We start from the raw sequence: 19,874 nt of genomic DNA, 5'->3' as shown, positions 1-19,874 counted from the left end.
TCGAGTGTCGGAAGCTGTCACGAAATTACCGGTTTCGGTGTCGCGGATTAGATATAGGAAAGTATAATAGTTCGTGAAACGCGTGGTCAGTAGTGTCCACTTAGACCGTGGAGTTACGAAATCTTCGATACGGAGAAAAGTTCGTGTTACTTTCGCAGAAGTGAACTCGGTGATTCAATCTCACATCTATCGCGAGGAGACACGAAGCTGCTTTAATTTGAATGCGAACCGAGTTGCCTTACTTCCGCTTCGTAAACCAAGCAAACCACGTGTTGCTATTTTTTCTCTCAATCATTATATCCTTTGATCGACGACGACGATTATCTCTCGAATAATCCTGTGTATATTTATAGAATAGAAGAAGAGAAGATTGACAGTTGATGATCAGTTAAATTTGCGCGGGAAACGGCCATAGATTGCATAGTTCATAGAAATTTTTTGCTCGTGAAGTGTGCTCGAGATCGAGATGCGGTACTGTTTCGATAATCGAATGGTCTCCGTGACGCGGATGGGGGCACGCGAGTCCGAGAGTTGACAGTTCACGCGCGCTGTGTTGTGCGGTAGAAGTTACGAAAGGAAGAAGGAAGCTGGGACCATAGAAGGACGAAAAGCTGGATAATCGCCATGGCTTACGTGCTCTGGCGGGTGTTCATGAAGAAATACTCGAAGGTGCGGCTCGGCATTAGGAATCTTCCGGTGAGTGTTGCGCATACCCCTTCGTAATTTGGCGCCGTGTGCGTGTACCTTAGTTTACGCGCGGGCGGGCGTGCACGCGGTCGTTCGCGATGCAAATGTGCGGCTCGAATAGGGCAAAACCACCGTCCGAGGCGGTCTTTCATCGGTGTAGTCTTCATAGAGGTATTAAATTCGCCGCGCGTCGTAACTCCGAAGGTCGGAATTTTACGGCCGAACTTCGCCGCGCTTCGCGTCAAATGACCGTTGTAATTACGGCAATGGACGTTACGCAACCGGACGACCGGAAAACTGTGCTCGTAATAAGAATCGCGAGTGTTGGGAGCGTTTCTTTCCTACATTTCTACCTCTGGAGCGCTCGACATTCCGTGATGGTTTACGACGAGGATTACTCTTTGGGTGGCATAGGATAAGAGTAGGGGGAGTCCCCCTGCTGCCAGACGGCACCTAAAACCGGACATTAGTTATATCTTTAAAAAACGAAACGCGATCATGCTGTCAAACTGCAAAAGCGATAGAGGGGAATCTTTTTATTTTTGCGGTTTGGCCGCTTTATGGCATTTCACTTTTTAAAGATACAGATAATGTCTGGTATTAGGTGCCGTCTGGCACTAGGGGAAGTCCTATTAATTATCGTGTGGGGGCCAAATACTGTGTATCCCTTTTTTTGTCACGTGTAACGAAATGTATAGCATTATTGAATTGAAGATAGTTCTTTTTATGAACTTGAAGCTTTAAGTTACGTATTTGAATTGAAAATATAACGCGTTTACACTTCTAAAACATTGAAAACATGGTGTTTGTACAATTATTGGAATACAGTATTTGTTCTGTGCATTTTTATGCGTGGCAGTAATTGGTGCATGAACTTCTTTTTGTATTTTAATTTATGTTTAAAGTGTTTTTAATATTTTAGTTACGAAAACATTCCTATAAAAAGAAAAAATATTGAATTTAATGTAAATACGTTGAGAAGTACGAAAAAGTAAAGTGATACCGTTTAATTTAAACAAAACTGGGACAAGTAACTTTAACGGGTATAATAATTGGTATATTTATTCTACACGGGACTGCATTTGACGATCAGTATAAGAAGTATAGACGTCGTGTTGAAATTTATGAAAAATGATGATTTAGAGGAGGTGGATAAATTTAGTGTGATTTCGTGTATTCTAAGTGGAAAATCATCAAATTGAACTCAATTCAATATGATTTTGATGTGTTTGTGTAGCGTTAAAAGTAATATATATTTCTGGAAATCAAGGTGGATATATCTCTCCAGGCTTCGCCTTTGAAATCTTTCATCAACAGTTGCGCGCGCAATGCGTGCCTTATTTTTGTGCATTAGAATTTAAAGAAATCAGTATTTTGAAGGTTTTAGTACCTATAACATTATTTATCACTTTCATAAACGGTTTAATAACGAGTGAAGCCTAATTTGATAATGAACGAACTAGTTTATATAAGTAAAAGACAGAAATTAAATCGAATAAGTGTGGAAATCTTTTTACAATTATAACGTCTTTTATTTTCTCAATGCAAGTAGTTTGAAATCCTCCAAATTTTGAAATATATAAATATTCAAAACGTTGAATTTTCAAATACTCAAGTACTTATCCAAATTAAAAATTGTTTAATAATTTATAAATTTTCAAATATTCGAGTTTTCAACATTTTGAATGCTCAAAAGCTCAAAACTTCACATTTTTAAATACTCAAAAAACAAATTAAAAAATTGTTTATAGTTTCTCTATTCATTTCAAGGTATGGATTCTAATTGGTAGGACAGAATTAATTACCTCTCCGCGAATAGTTCAGGGTGCAGACCGGAAAATGTAACTATAATCCTGCATTTCCGTAAAACTGTACCCGCGAAGGTCGTCGCGTTTCAACGCGTGCGTTCCTTAATCGGTACAGCTATTAGACTGCGACGGAAGCAAAAGCGAGCACGATAATTGGATAATTGCCGTCTTGGCTCGCGCACCGCTTCTTTTTGTACCGTTTCATACCGCCATCGTTGTCGATTTGTATCGATGTACGTTACGATCGATCAGACGCAGGCTATGGTTCATTGATTTTCCATCGAAGACAGGATTCTTTCACGGTGTCGCGGTGTTCATCAATGAAACGTATCTATAAAGTCGATTCCGTGACTTCCTGCGAGTCCCTTTCTTTTCCTCGCGCCAGCCTCGCTGTGAACGTCAGCCGATAAGCCGTCGACGAATAGCCTCGTCTCTAATTTGTCGATAGATCCTGTTATTAAATTTTCCCGGTGAACGAGTCGGTCGTTCGCGGTGAACACGACGTCGATGGGGTTCCGCGAGGCGTGTTTAATCAATCAAGGAAAAGAGGTTCTCCGATGGCCGGCGTGTGTATCCAGAGACACGCCCTGCTAATAAATTTCGTACACTGGAATGGGGGGAGAAATATATCGGGGAGGAAGGGTGCGATGCAATTTACGACGTGTCGGATTGGATTACTTTGATCCACCCGCTGGACGATCTACTTCGCGGCTATGTAAACGATTATTTTATTCTGGAGTAGTGGAAATGGAGGCGCGTTAAGTATTAGACTGTATTTTGTGTGAGGGGGAATCAACTCTTTTGTTAGCCCCTCCAGCAGTAAGATATCGCTACGAAAGACTTGTTGGTTGAGAAATAGGTAGGATATATTTAGAAGATGTAATATTTCTTTGTTAAGCTTTTTACCATAACTTCACCGTTTTGAATTATTTCAATGGGGTATAATTATTTTATAGGTGTTCCTCTATTATAAGCTCGCTGTTACAGTTAGGCACTATAATTTGAAGCAGATAAGCTACCATTACGTGATTTGCTTTAGAAACGTGTCCTCCGTTACAAGCGTTCCTTAAAGACTTGAGAATCTATGGGATGTTCGACAACAAGTATGTGAAATTTCAGGGGGTAATCTCAAAATAGAATGAAAATCAAGAATGACAAGATTGCATTTAAAGTTCGTTTCAGAAGTAGTGATTGTTGAAGAACCGCCTAAAATTCGTGAGAATTGTCTCTGATTTAGGATTTATTTTATTCACTTAGATGTGTCTGACCTCGCCAGTGCACGTCGACAGTAGAATAAGTCCTGAGTCAGACACATTTCATACATATTTTAGGCGTTTTCTCAACGATTACACCCTTCATTTTCGTTTTATTTTAGCGTGAAGAATTGCTCCATAAAATTTCTGACACATATCGTCGAACGTATTAAGAAAATGTAATTATTATTCGCTTTCTTGAAGAAGTTCCTTGCAAAGCATTAACCCTAATGCTCACCAGAGGACTTTTAGTGAGACATGACTTTTAGTACATGGCATCGTCTATGACTTCCCAAACGAGTGTTCAAATGCATCGAAAGTATAATAGGACATAGTTCCTCGAGGTCGTCCTATGATTTGTTTCCTAGAAATCCGCTGTGAGACAGAGCCGTGCATCGGGTCGTATAATTATCAAGGTGGAAAAAAAAGGAAAGGGGGGCTGGCGCTATAGGAAGGTACGAGGTCGCTGGCCCGCGGGGCTGACCATCTTAATAAATTAAGCGCACCGCTAGGGGAGCGAGAGGGCAGAAGGCAGCGTAGAGAGCGAAGGAGGCGAGGGTAGGCGAGCCAGGGGGAGAGCGGCGAGCGCAGTCGGAAAGAAAGGAGCGATAGGCGGTCAGAAACAGGCTGACTAGCGCGGGGGTGGAGGGGATGCAATTCAGTTTGCGGTCGCCGAGTTAGGTTACGTTAGGTTAGTCCAGCGGTTGGTCCCCGTGACCGTGAACCGCGGCTGACCTGCGACACAAACACGCTCTCTCTCCCTGTCTCGTCGTCTCTCTCTCGCCTCCCACCTTCCATAAATCTACCTGCACTACATCGCGTCTCGTTCCATGGCTGAGGCCGCTCCGCTCTCTTTCTCTCTCTTCCTCCGTACCTCCCTCACGGCTGGCATTGTGCGCTCTTCGGGATCTTCGAGTGATAAATACGAGTTGGGCCACCCTCTCTCCTCCTGTGCATATCTCGCTATCTGTCCTCCTCTGCTACGAGCACCTCTTCTCCGAGGCTTGCTCTCTGCTCGCTCGCCGCGAACCGTTTCCCGGTTTTATCGTACTTACGACCGACTCCAGCACCGTCGGAGACATCGTCCGCGTGGGCGAGCCGCTGATCTATTTCGATTTTCTTCGTTGTACATTTCTACGTTTCAACGGAACAACCACCACAAGGACCCCGTATCTGTTATCGTTTTTAACAATTGCCGCCCCTTCGCTGTCTCTATGCTGGGAATATCCTACCTCCGTTCGCGCTGGACGTACTGGAGAACGCGAGCGAAGCAGCCGCGAGTACAGACACCGAGAACAGAGTACGCTCGCTTTTGGTAAGGATTGCTCATCACTTAGGCAGTACTATGAGTTGGTGCTCTTGGTTGAAATTGATGTCGGAATAGCGAAGAGTAATCTGCAGATATACAACAGTAGAAGGGGGTTCATGAGTTTTTCAAGAAGTACTTAAGAATTCATATACTTATCTATTTATTATCCTTTTATTAATAATGAGATATACATTATTTATACTCTAGCAATTAAAGTTACTATATGAGCTGTACATTCTTTAAGGATTTAACAGTTTGAATAAGTGAATGTTAGAATATTTGAAAATTTGGAATATGATCGTTAAACGTATGGAACTTGTAGGGTATAAAATTTAGGGAACTAGTTGTAGTTTGTAGGTCGATATCACCGAGCCACATAGCTCTCCGGATCTTGAAGAAGCTTAGCACAATGGCGGTAGCGCTTCCGTGGGTTCGAAGACTCCGTTTTATCCATTGTTGTCGACAAACGAGGGGATAGTGATAAATGTTGCAATTCAAATGCGTTCTTATCGCGCCTCTCGCCGATTAGCTGAACATTCTCCCCTTGCGACCTCGTATCGCGATGTTTTGCAGCTCTGCTTTCTCGTTCTCTCAGCAACTTCTTAAGACGTGCTCGTTTAATTGTTTCTTCTCGGCGCTAATTTAATTGACTCTTGCGGTATCAGCTACGCCCACGTGGTGGAACTTCTTCGTTTATCGGAAATAATTTGTTCCATTATCGAGCGCACTTGAATCGAAAGTGGAAACACTCGAGAAGAATGTTCCCTTTGAACGAATGTAGGCGGACAGATTGATCGATGGCTCTTTAATCGCTATTGTTAACGTTCATGGCCGTTGCAAATCGGATCAGCCATGTGAGATGAGTCTCACAGTTGAACGAACGAGCCCCGCATTCTGCCCGCGGATGCATTTGCATACTCATTTCGGGCCATTTGTCCGCTTAATTCGCTCTTACGAAAACTTTGAAGTGTTCTCTCAACGCTCCTCTAGAACTATTCATTTTTGGAGAAAAATTTCCAGTTTTCGATTGTTATATACATTTTTACAGGATGGGCCACGTCAATTATGTTCATTATTAGTGGAGGGATTAACATTTTTTTTGTCAAAGATGATACGATTTTCAAGCTGATGGCATTCGATTCTTTCTATACTTTTCTTACCTAATAATAAGTTTCCTAGATCTTCTATAACTTCTTTATGTATAATTCCATAATATGTTGTTTATCAGTTAACAAACATTTTTTTATCTAATAGACCGATGTGAACTTTGTACAAACTGGGTGACTTGGGATATCACAATCTCAATCTTTGAAGTAAATACATAAATGAATAGGTACACCTTGAAAATCTTTTGTACCTGTATCGTCTATGATAGAAAATGTTTCATTGACGTACTAATGACTAGAAATAATTGAGATAGTAACATTAGAAACATGGAAAAGTATGGTAACGTAAATGTCCCTGTAAGTGAACAATCTAAAAATGTATGTTCCCCTACTTAAATTGCGTCCCAGTAACTGAATGTACTGTTTTATGGTACTCCTTTTGGTTTTTTATTTGCTACATTAGAATTTAAGCTTCAAATAAATAAAATTAGAGTTAGTGTTCAGGTACTGGGACACAATCGGCTACTGGAACATTTAAGTACTGTGCAGAGCTCGTAAGGTTGCATCCAAGACATATTTTAATATAATAATAATTTTCTGTACGTAGGGGATACACTGATTCAGTTAATAATTATGATTAGTTTGGCCAATAATACGCTACTTCAGAAAGTGCGTGTAAAACCAGGCGGTTCTATCTACTGTGGAAAAAATGGACCTACATTTTTTCCAAATGCAACCTTACCAGCTCTGTACACTACCTTATGTACACGTGCCAGATTCGACAGAAGTCTTAACTCAGAATTTTCTCTTCCTGAGCCAAGGTTTAATTATTACGACACGTAAGGTACATATTTGTCTCCGTTTCTGTTCCAACGCGCGATTCGGTGCTTCTAAGCATTCCTCCGAGATAGTTTGATTTACGACCAAACACGTTTCCGTCTAGTCACCCCCACCGTCTTAGTCATTGTTTCCCTACGCGCGGGGAGAGGGTGAGGAAAACTCGCGAAAGACATTTACATCACTCTACCTTGTCGGCGGCGATGAAGTCGGCTTCGCCATCACAATAAGGCGAAGAAGTTTAATCTGGGAACGAAGAAGACGGTAAATGGAGCAGGGAGCGGAGGCTAAAAGGCGCGGACTCGTTTCATTTTTCTCGTGGCCTACATGGACGCGATTATGATTAACCGAGGAGAAAAAAGTCGATGCATTCTAAGCGTGTTTCTTCCCTGCGCGCGACTAAATGCCGGCAACAAGAACGGCAGGATGCTTTGATTCGAGCAGGGATGCTCCAGCTACAATGCACCGCCGCCGCGTGCAATTTCACTTACTTTCGCCGCTAATTAATCAGGCTCGCTTCTCCTAGGCGGCCGACTTCCCCCGTTCGTGCGGCCCAGAGAAAGGTACTATGCAAATTCCATCGAAAAAACGAAGCTTCTGTCATTCCCCTCTTCCGTCGTGAGCCGTTCCTCCACGTGCTTCGTTACCTCTGTTTGGAGATAGCAGTCAGACTATTATAGTACGTGACGATAATGGTTGGGAGTAATTTTATCTTCACTGTGCTCGACAGTCTTTTCCCAACGTCAATTCAGATCTCGTTTAATCTTAAGATAATGTTAAATTTGTGTATTAAAGAAATTACTTCAATCATTTTGTAATACTTCAGTCTTCTACGTATTGCCTTTGATTTTTTATATTGATCTTCTATATGTGTGTTTACCTAATTCTTTTTATTTGATTGATCAGTTATTGACTAACTTATTTTATATTTCTTAAAGTAGTATTATATTATGGTTTGAGTTGCAATCATATTTCCACTATACTTTTATAGTTAATACAGTTATTAATAGACAAACTAGTTATTATAAACTATGGGCACTCATAACTTGGTGAATGAAGGTTCTACTGTACTAACAAGGAGTTTGAAAATCTAAATACAAATTGTAGCAAGTTTCCTCTTATTAATGCATTTTCGAACAATATCCCATTGAACAACCGTTCGAATCCTCGAAACTCCATTACATCTGCAATCGAAGTTCCCCGCAATGACTATGCAGACACGAACAATACAACATAGCTTTACGAATTCGAGCCATTAGCGTAATTGAAGTCCTCCAGAATTGCGATAGGTGCAAGGCATCGACCGTTTGGAAGATCCAATTCACTTTGTTGAGCCAGCCCAACTGTTTCGGCGTTGAGAACTGGTTTCGTTTGCCGGATAGCGGTTTAGAGTGTCCTCCCGCGTGTCTCTAGCCTTTGTTCGCCGACGACCAGAGAAACCTCGTCCGCGTGGAGGCACTTCCGGCGTGCCGCTGCAAAAACTTTAATCGCAATTAAGAGAATTTCACGGCAGGAATGGGCATTGTCTTGAATCAGTCCGTATTCGTGGCGGAGAGACACGAGGGTACCTGTGGCTCGGCTTCTTCAGCGGAGGTGAACGCTCGTACGAAGGATAGAAAAGAGGAGACAGGCATCGCGTCTTCTCGAACGAGACGAGCCACGGACCCTGTGCGTGCTACGTAGCCACGTCCGAAGATAATTGATGATAGCTGCTTGCCAGTCGATGCACAAAAGCCTCCCCTTTCCTCCCGTGACCGCGTTACTAATGAAAAATGTCAATCGACATCGCGAAGAATTAAGTTCGGTTTTTGCTTGAGTACGATACGGTAGATCTTGTTCTACATAGGTGGAAGAAAATTGACAGATATTTCTAGAATCATACGTCAAAATAAATAGAGAATCGAGAATAATGAAATTGCGGTCAAGTTCGATAATTATAATGATTTAAAAATTAGTAGGTGATATCCGCTAGAAACTCGGCAAATCGAATGGCACCATTGTCAGTGTGAAACTCATGGCAGGGGTCAGCCCATTAAGAGCAGTGATTACCATAACCACTGCCTGGGTCAGGAGTCTTAAACTCCCACCATAGCCGTGCGAGATGAGTGCCTCGTTACGTTAGTGGCTATAATATGCTTGTAATTAACATACTAAAGTTCAAACACAATTTCGATATTCTTGATTACCGTCTTATTTTGGTATCTAGAATTGCACTTTGAATTTTCTTCCATTTGTAGCCGAACACTCTTTATAATCAGCTGGTTGGTTACGAGATTGCTATCTTAATAGTTTGATGATTGTATTTCAATTTTTTTTAAATATTTGACCTTTTCGAAGTTGTGTCATGCCGCTGAGCTCGTCATGCTGTTACGAGACTATAAACTCAAATAACGATCGCAGCTTGTTCTGTAAATGTACAAAATAAATAATCCGATTTTCAAAGTGGCTAATCATCAAGCATAAAACTCTGAGGCGAATGGATTAGGAGTTTTATGAGCGAAGAATCTTGAATAAGTTTCATTAAGCTACGTTTATATTAGACGACTTTTGGTCAGACAACTGAGTTGATTGACCTGAAGTTGCTCAAAGTTGTCCGTGTAAACCCAATTTTAACCAAGTTAATACGACAACCCCCTCGATCAAAAGTTGCCTAATGTGAATGTAGTTTTATGGAAGGTAAATTTTATTATTTGTTTATTTGAGTAGGTGGAAAGAAGATTAGAATGTTTTATAATAATTAATCAGATTAATTAAATGAGAATGGAATTTTCTGTATTACATTAACAAATGCTTTATCATTATCCTTCCACAACTCGACCACACTCGGAACGCTCGATGAATGTTCCTAGCCCTGCGAGGCGTCAGCGCAATTACTCGGTCCTTCCGCTGCACGCGTATCGAGCAGCCTATCTGCATACAAGTCCCGCCGGCATCCAGCACGCACCTTGATTAATATTAATTCCTCCACAATGGATTTTGTCGCGATGAGAGCGTGAGACTGTTTCAGCTTGTTTGCTTTACACCATGGATATCCGTGAAATTCGTTCGACGATTTCCCTCGTGTTGGATCTCTCGATCGAGGGATACGAACGGGACCTCTTTCGCGTAATACCGTTACGTATATCGTTTCGTCAAACGTAGAGTTGAGAACGCCAATATTACTCGTTTGTCTTCAGGTTAATCCTGGTACATGGATCATAATAACACAAATTGTTATCTGCTCTTTCTCGTGGATTAATAAGAAAAAATATTGAAGCCTCCATACTTTCACATAAAAATAAAACTCCTCCCTATAAAAATAGAACTCCTACCTTATTATCTTCATTTTACTTTTAATGCGTTTACTGCTAGAGTATATCCATCTAAAGATAATAGGCACCGATAATTAATGTTTGCCTCGTCTATTCAATTACCATCCTTTTTGTCACGAAATTAACGATCGTGGATGATGGCATGGAACTGACCTCGCCCAAGCCGTATACGAATACGTCAGTGAAAGCGACGCCTCGAATCTAGAATGTAATAATTATTCAAAAGTGGTGATGTTCTCGTTTCGACCGCTCTGCCGGAAGAGGCGCGCGGACAATATCAGTCATCGACGGATGATCGATGAAACGCCAAGATTTTTCCGCGAAGACAACCCTTCATCAGCGACTGAATGGAACCGCGGGATTTTCATAAAAGCAGCGCCCTTCTCTCACCAGCCAAGTAGAAACGGTATTTCCAGTACGGCGACGTCTCGTAACTTTGGCTAACTACTTCCCGAGCGAAAGCAATAAATAATACGCGTTACCCGCGCTTCCTCGTCGCGTTACGACGTCTATCGTTTCCATGACTGAAGCATCGGCGTCTCTGTAAAAAAATACGGTATAAAATTCTACTGGTTGGCCTGGATACAGTTTCCGTCTGAAATTCCGATGAATTACGTAAGAAACTTAAAGAATAATAACACGGCCCACGCTTGGAAGCCTCCAGCGTTGGCAAACCAGATCATGAAGGCTTCAGACGCTTTCCTTTCGCGGATCTAGAGGTTCTCAAACGTGGATCCTTCAAAAATTAATGGGTGAAATGATGTGTAACTTGTACTCTTTATCCTTATCCTCCGATACGTATTCGAAGAGTATAGGCGAAAGAAGATCGTTAGCAGGTTCGAAGGAAGGTACTGGCTTGATGGTAATGAAGTATGCTTCATAAGCATTTCAAAGAGGTACTTAATTGTTGGTTGATCAGCTGAGAGAGGGCAGCGGCGAGGACTATGGTAAACAGACACCGTATCGTTCGAGCATAGAAATAGCGAAGGACGAAGAGGCGCACAGGAGATTCGTATCTTTATTTATAATGTTATTAGAGTCGGCGTTCACACGAGTAACTGTACAGGGAGTGCTTGGCAGGGGCGATAAATTGAAACACTCGGTTCCTTAGTTGGCTTCTGTGTACATACATCGTGCGACGTCTCGTAGTAAAGTATCGGACTCTACCTAGGGCTATCTACGCGTTCGATTGCGATCTTCGTCTCCTCGTGGGACTGCTACCACGCGACCGATTTTCTTTCCAGAGTGGCCTAGTCAGTCTCTAAAGGAACCACCCTTTCTAAGAAAATTGAGTTCTGTACGTACACGTGTTTTTAGGCATTAGGATTAATTTGTGAAGAGTGTTCCTTCAGTGTGACGCTCCCTTTTTGATTTAGCAGATAGACTCACTTTTGAGGGATATGGGGTCAATATTTTATATTTTTTTAGACATCACTTTAAATGTATTATATGTGCCATACTTCTGTTTAGGTGTAATTTTTCAATCATTGTAGGATTTGTGTATACCATGCCAAGTGGAAAATATAACTTTTCTACTGGAATAGTTTTTATTTCTGTGTGGACAGTGCTTATACAGATGACAGTGTTTCGTCTTTGAAGGGTTAAAGTTGCTCCCTTTTTAAAAGGTTAAAGAATTTAAACATTTGAGTATTTTCAGGGTTAAAAATCAGAATATCTGAAAATCTGAATGTTTTAATATTCGAATACTAGAATATTTGAGTATTTTCAGGGTTAAAAATCAGAATATCTGAAAATCTGAATGTTTTAATATTCGAATACTAGAATATTTGAATGTTTCAATATTTGAGGATTTGAATATTTGAGGATTTGAATATTTAGAAATTTGAATATTTAAATATTCGAAAACTTCTAGCTGTAAAAGTGCAGCATGTATAGGGAAACCTGAAAAAACAGTAAATACGAACCCATTAACCAAGAAGAAAGTAGATACTGGGGGAAAGGATTAAACAGTGCCTGCGCGTGCCACGTTCCGCGGTCCCCGTTAATTGTCGTCGTTCAAAAGATTCATTAATTCTTCCGAGGATTTAGAGCAAGGTTCTCGCGCTCAGTCGTCCGCTGGCAGTAAATCAATCGGACGGTTAACGTGATAGCATATCGGAACACAATGTACAATGGAGTTTCTCGCCTATTGTTACGAATTATCGCCGGTGATCGTTCGTTTCTTTAATAAGCGGCCAACCCGCTTTTGTTTAACGCATATCGCCACTCGTTTTTACGCGGATACGGAAACGCGACTAAAATGGGACCCGAGGGAGTTCTTCCTGTTCGCGACCGACGATATCGGCTAGACAACGATACAATGAGTGTTGGCCCTTAAACGCACTCGAAACTTTAGATTTATCGCGCCAGGAAGAGTTTACCTGTATAATTATTTATCTCGACCGATAGGAAGGGTTGGCGGATATACAGAGTATAGAGTGTGCTGAAAATGAGGTCATAGGTTTTACAGGACTGTGGACTGTGTTAGGATAAAAAATACAAGTTAAAAATATTAGATTCTAAAGTTTGAATATTTATTAGTGAGATGTAATAAATTATCTAAGTATAACTAAATTCGCGCGTTTATAATATAATTTTTAAATAACAGAAATGTTACGAATGAAACATAAATTGTAAAAAAAGTGTGTAGGTTTTATTTCTTGGCCTCTTGAACAGTTTCTACACGAGATAAAGAAGTAGAACCGTTCAGTATGCAATCAGACAGAGGCCAATGATTCCCGCTGTGAGTGCATCTAACGTTGCACTTCGAATTGGGTTATAAATCTGTCGCAACTCATTAAATTTCATCTACCTTTTTACGAGTCTCGAATTTGTTGCACCGGAGAATTTAACAATTCATTGAATTTTAAAGAGATTAGTTGACAACATATTTAATCTCCCATCGTGTGTATATATACACGAATCATTTCTCACGGATTGACAGACGAAAAACGAGGTCCTGTCATCGACTCGTCAATTAATGTTCGTTAATAACAGGCTCACTGAGGCGACCGTGCAATTACTCGACGATTAAACCGTGAGGAGGACAAAGCAGCCGAGCTGCGTCGGTGTACGCGGAACTCGGGTCCAGGTATCAATTTCTTATGTAAATATCGCTGGAGATAAGGACGAGGAGGTGTAATTGAGCGCTCAAAACACAAATGAAACTTTCGCTGGCGGATACCTGCCGCCTGGCTCGGTCGCGAATCATTCGATAACGATCGCTGTTATGCAATTTCGGGGAGTGCATTCGCGTCGGTCGCGATTAAATCAACTCTGTGTCCTCGGTTGAGGGGCGTTTAATTCATTCACTGCCAAGCTGTGTTCCATAGAATTCTCTTTAAAAGTATTCCACTGTGATTGTATTCGAAAAACAGGGTGTTTGACAACAGGTGTGAGAAATTTTATGGGATGACTTTATGTGTCAAGGTAGGCCAAAAATTAAGGAAGCTAAACACGAAAGTCTAAGAGGTTGTTCAAATTTTGAGGATCACTAATTTAGATTATAAGAAATCTTTGTGCGAAATATGAAACGAATTTGCTGTATAATTATCGAGAAATTATTAGTAAAGTTGACGCATTTTAATATCGTGATATATGGCAAAATCAGAAAAAACTGCTGCTCAGCTACTTTTTATGTCTGAAACAGGAAAACTATATTGAAGAGCATTACCAAAATTAGAATGAGGTTATATTGAAATGTTATGGAGCAAATATATTAATTTCAAGAAGACTTTCCATATAGTTTTTTCGTAATTATTAATGGAAAAAGAAATTTGTGTAAAAGTTGTGTTTGTCAGTCAATTGCAATGGAGCTAGTCAATTGTAGCTAAACACTAATCAGTTGAATGTTCTATTTTCGTATTGCAACCGTTTTATTAAAATTTAACTTTTTCCAATAAATCTAAATAGTATTAAAAATTATTACTGTAATTTACGTAGTATTATACCAATTTTGTATTTATCTTTTAGTAATGATTTCCCATTTGACCAACATAGTTGGCTAAGGAATACCTTAAGAATAACAGAATTGTATTTGTAGCTTCGTTTCAGAGTTATTACCTAATTGTTGTAAAGGCGTTTAAAATTCGCGTGAAATGTGTCTGACGCGGGACTTATTTACTTCCTGCGTGCTAGATCAGAAACAGTAAAAGTCAGTAGAATAAATTCCAAGTCAGACACGTCAGAAATGCAATTACGTCTATCTTCATTTTCATCTTATTCTAGCATGTAGAATCATACATTAAAATTTCTGACACTTGACATTGAACTTCCTGTATAGAGTAGGAGAACAGCAATAAGGGTCAGAGAAAGGGATACCCATTTTTACTAGGATTTAACGAAGGGAGATCTATAAGAGTAATGGCCACTTTTTAATGAATCTTTATTTAATTTATGGCATTTTTCGAGAAAATGTGACCAATAGTTTGCGAAATACACGTATGTAGTATCAAAATGATGATTCTATATTTTTGTGATAGGTACACCAAAGCAGCTTCTTGAAATATTAGAAAATTTGAATACTTCAAATTTTGGGTACTTGAATATTTGAATATGTAAGAAAGAGACAACATGAATATTTTAGACTTTGAATGTAAGCAATTTTAAATATTTGAAAATTTATGAATTTGAAACATTGACAATTTTATATCTATTATTTCATAGATTAGATTCATAAATTAACATTAGTAGCCATTTCCACTCACTATGAATTCAACAGAAAGTTGTTAGCCTGCGAGGAGGAAATCCTGCACAATTATCTCCTCTGTAAATTAGATTTTCACCTAATTTAAAGAATAAACATTTGATACTTTGTTACAACGTGAAACACGTAACAAAAAATTCCGATTATTACATAATGATTCAGAACAGCCCATCTTTAATCCATTCAATGACAGACACTGCATTCTTTCTGTGGAACGCAGTGGCGAAAATGCAGGGGGCGAATGGTGATCGTTTACAAGATATGCGCACGTCTCTAATTAGATTGGCAATTACCCCGGTATTAATTCGAAAGCTCTTTAGATCGGGCCGATATGATACCTGGCCGGTTAGCCGTACTGTTGCGCGCGCGCGAGTGGATGCCACCAGATGATCCTCGTTAGACGATGATCCGTTTAGTGGAACGGATCCTGGCTCCGTTCAGATGAATTATGCGGTTCCGTCGTATTGTTAGCTCGAGGGAATCGCTTTGATCGCTACTTGGATTCCGCTGGAACGATCCTAACTGTGAGACCACTTTAATTTTCATTCTCCTCTATGAAACGGGCCATAGTCGTTCTACCATTTGAGTGGCGTCGACATAATCGGAGGTTTTGATTTATCTCTTGTCATCGAAACCAGAGGAACAAAGATTTACTAGTTTCTGAAGTGAATTGTTGCGACTGGTCTGTCTCAAGCATTACAGATGGTCGTCAGATAGTGGGCTTGTTTAGCGGAATGAATTTGACTTTATTGAGATGAATTATCTTCTGATGTACTGCTCTTACGTTTGCTTTGCAAACAGTTCTTTAATTGAGATTCCGATTCTATTGCGGTGTTGAGTAGCGAACAAGGTAATTTTGATTCATTCTTGGAAATAATCAGCAATTTTTCCCATATCGGAGGCCTGGCAAACTGTAAGGCGTGAAGCTTATCTAGTACCATGATCTGCTCTTCAGGATCGTTAGAGGAGACTACGATTTCTTTTTCGAGTAGCTTCATTCTGTAAATACGGTTCAAGCATTTCGTATGGGTGAAACAAAGGAAGCATCCGCTGAGAGAAATTTCCTGGCACTTAAAGTGATGAGGCTGAATTTTCTCGTATAATTGATCTATTTTTAACATTTCTTGTTCACGGTGTCTAGAGAACTAGTGGAAAGTATAATTTTCATGATCCTTGAGAAGGAAGATGTTTTCACGATGATTAAATTTGAAATGGAGATGCCGTAAGTACATTCGAGCGTCTCTTTATCATTTACATGAAAGTGATCAAATTTTCCCCTATAATTTATCTCTGTCGTGTTCCATTCACGTGCCTCTTAAAAACTCTTAATTCAACCGGAAAGAATACGAGGCGTGCGCGAGAGAGTACGCATTACGCTGACGCAAATCAATTGCGAAAGAAGCCTCCTCGCTTCATTAAGACTCTCGACGCAATCGAACGTGCGACCACAATAGCACGTGCAGAAGAACGTTCGAAGCTCTTACCTGGAAGAGCCTGCAGTAGCATCCGATGCTAATGGGGCTTTAATACAGGGTGTTTACAATCTCCTGTCACTTTAGCCTAATGGTGCTACTACAAAAGACGTTATAGAAATCAGAATTTATTTTTAATACTATTGATAAAGTATTTATTGCAATCAAATTCGTTTTTAATAATATGACAGACAACTTGAAATTGAAGAAAATAAAGAAAGTATTGGAATGTGAAATACTTCAGTAAAATTTTGGAACAGACGGATCAGGGCAGACTTTAGAAAACTTTCAAAGTCCCATTTGTTTTAAGTTACATTTAGTTCTAAATTTATTTCATAATTATAATCTTATGTTTATTCATGGACCGTAAATGATGGTCAGTGGATAGGGAAGCCTCCCGAGAAGAACAGAATAATGAGAAATGATAGAACGATCAAATGGAAGAGACTGATCGATGAAAATTTTTTGATATTCTCATTTGATGTTTTACTTAAACCTAAAGTAAGAAAAAAAAATCAAAACTGAAAATTAATTAAAATTTTTTGATTCAATTTCAAGTATAGGTATGTTGAAATACTAATGAAAATGAAAGGATTGACATGGATATAGGGGATGGGGTAAGGTACATATAAAGTAGGGTAAAAGTAGGGTTAAGTAAATTGAGAATTAAAGTTCAAAGCCAGGGAATCTCCCCAGAGACTATCATCCTGTGGAGACACTGGATCCAATGAAAATTTCATCGCCCTTAGAGGTATACATATTTTCTTGACCAAAAGTAGGGGATCGACAAACAAGGTCTTCGGTGGATTGAAATTACGGAATTAATTAAACGAAAAGTAATGCTCGAAAAAAGGCTATTTCTTATAAAATAATCATTATAGTAACAATTACCTACAATTTTGCATATTCTCTCATGCAAGTAATTAGCTATTATAATCAACAAATGTTCACACATTGAGAAAGAGCTAAATTCTCCTTGAATAGAGAAATTACTCCAATTGCATTAATGTTCTCTTGCCACCAAGCAACCAAATCAAGGTCCTCGAAACGGCATGACCCGTATGACCCGCCTCGTGGCTCTGGCTGCATCATCGACACCTGGTGCGTCAACGTTTTCCACCATGAAAGGATCGAGCGAGACGTGGCGGGGCACGAGGAGGTCTCCTCGTATATTCAGAGCAGCGAAGAAGCGGGATTCGCACTTAGAGCGTCTGACAATTTGATTGCTATCCGGCAGCGGTATTCCAACATCGTCGAACCAGGCCAGTGCCTGTACACCGGGCGATTTATCTTGATTTACACGTGATCGTGATGCCGGTTACCCCGTAATTGAATCATAGCGCTTCGCACCGGCCGTACACATTCTTTACGTCGGCCACTCGACTCGTGGCGGTTCCCCGTCGCGATGAATCGCTCACGTGCCCCCACTCCCCCTCCCTGGCCACTCGTAATTTGCGGTTTTGGAGACAAGACGTACTGCTGAACTCGATCCCCGAGACTCGTTATCCACCGTTTCGAGCTGCTTTCCGCGCCACTCTCTCTATTCTTGCGCAAAACCTTATTCCCGCGAAAACGATCCTCCTGCGAATTTGGAAGCCGATGACTCATCAGTAAACGAAGTCGTTTCGAGTTTTGATCGTTGTGAGTGATCTTGTTTTATGTTAACTTGAAGGATCGGTGACTTCGTAGAAACAGCAGGGGTTCAAGTTCTTCACGCCTCTGACAATGAGTGTTTAGATGCCTAGTCAGGCGCTCTGAAAGGGATCAGATACGGTACTGCTTCTTTGGAACGCAAGAGTAATACTGTCCAAACGAGGTCTCGGGAGCCTTGTGGAGGCTAAGAAAGTAAACGTGGCCAAATAAGATACAGGTTTGAACCAAGTAGCAGAGAACACATTTGGCTGCTTGCACTCACAAGGGTATTGTACAGTACGCTTCTTTGGTGGATCTCACCTAAGCCAATATATCTCCAAGAGGCACTATAATCGATGCGTTCAGATGATGAGGAACGCGCGTCTAATGCGCAGGAGGATGGAACAGATAAATCGCGATATTGTTCCTTGGCCAGCGAGAGAAGCGGACAACGCGGGCCGATTTGCATGCGAATTCGCAACGACTTTCTCGTTAGCGAGACCGAGCCAGCATTCCCCTGCTCCTGGTTGCTCTATCACGATCGAGCCTGCATTGTTGATGAAATGCGGAAGAGGCCGCCTGGTGCGGGCTTCCTCTGACAGATGGCGCCAGTTGGCCTGCCGAGCGAAATTCCAGCGCGATTTTACGCGCGTGTAACGCGTTTCACCTCACGCGAGTAACGGTGAACGGATTTCGTTGCGTCGCCAAATATCGCCTTTTACGGCATTGAAGGGACTTCGGGGAACTTTGCTGGTCATGAGGCGTGACGAAGGTAGAAAATACTGGATTATTCCTTTTTTCAGCCTGTAACGCTCCGACTGGAGTATTTAAAAAGATTTCTCTTGATACGTAGCCAAGGATATTAACGATCATTCAAAGTCTGTTAAACTTCAGTTTTTTTTGTGAATGTCCAGAGACTGTTGGCTAACAAAGCGGAGCAAAATTTATCGGGTGCCGTGTATGCGCGGTTATCTCGCGAATCCACGACCGCCGCTCATTTCTCGTACTTTCATCTCACGCGAATCGCTTCGCGTGATCGTTCACCCGCCAAGTGAAAATGCAACACATCATGGGGCGAAACTTTGTCCATTTTCACTTCTGCGTTTTTGTCGTACTCGATTATGATTTTCGATGATGAACTCATTATCGTAATATAGCGTTTCGTTGGTATAGACGTATTGTTGTTCATTAACGTATTTATGGCGTGAAATACGTTTCTGACAACCAGTTTATGTTAAACCTGGGCACACACGAACAATATTTTTATGCACGATTTCATTGCGATTATATGTTCTTTTTTCTTTGTTTTCCCAATTACAAACAGTGAAAACAGATATGTGATTGCAAAGAAATGGTGCATTAAAATGTCGCTCATGTGCATCTGACTTAAAGATTGTTTATAGAGTGAGCAATTCTTCTTTTTCTATGTCATGGATAAGAAGACAGACGATATAATCTGGTAAATTTGTAACCGATGTTTAGAAACGACAAAATTGTCGTCTTCCAATTGTTGATCGTGTGTGCCTAGGCTAATAGTGGCTCACGTTGCTTCTGTTAAAGTTGTAACTGATAGAGAACGTAAATAAAACTCTTTTCCTAAATAATGTTAAGATATAGTGAATGTACTAACGAGCTTATGCTGAAAGAATATTGTACAATGTATATCTATGCTTTTACGACGATATATAATGAAGCTTATCGGCTGTTTCTTGCACTAAAAATTCGTTCTAGAGTTTAATGTCCTCGTAAATCAG

At 40.6% G+C, this 19,874-nt stretch overlaps 1 protein-coding gene across 2 annotated transcripts in view; it reads left to right on the top strand.

Annotated features, from left to right (window-relative positions):
- Positions 1–455: 455 nt before the first annotated feature.
- The window catches only part of LOC143183654 (uncharacterized), a 299,903-nt gene continuing 280,484 nt past the window's right edge, over positions 456–19,874 (top strand). Inside the window, exon 1 of one of the 2 annotated variants that reach the window (XM_076385316.1) lies at positions 456–696. In XM_076385316.1, coding sequence (XP_076241431.1) covers positions 625–696 — 72 coding nt within the window. In that variant the 5' untranslated portion in view covers positions 456–624. The remainder of the gene's footprint in view (positions 697–19,874) is intronic. The other variant, XM_076385333.1, reaches the window with a different exon arrangement.

Source organism: Calliopsis andreniformis, chromosome 2, assembly GCF_051401765.1.
Source record: "Calliopsis andreniformis isolate RMS-2024a chromosome 2, iyCalAndr_principal, whole genome shotgun sequence".
In the NCBI taxonomy this organism is placed as follows: Eukaryota; Metazoa; Arthropoda; class Insecta; order Hymenoptera; family Andrenidae; genus Calliopsis; species Calliopsis andreniformis.
Note: the sequence above shows the minus strand (reverse complement) of the source record. Positions and strands in the feature narration are given on the sequence as shown.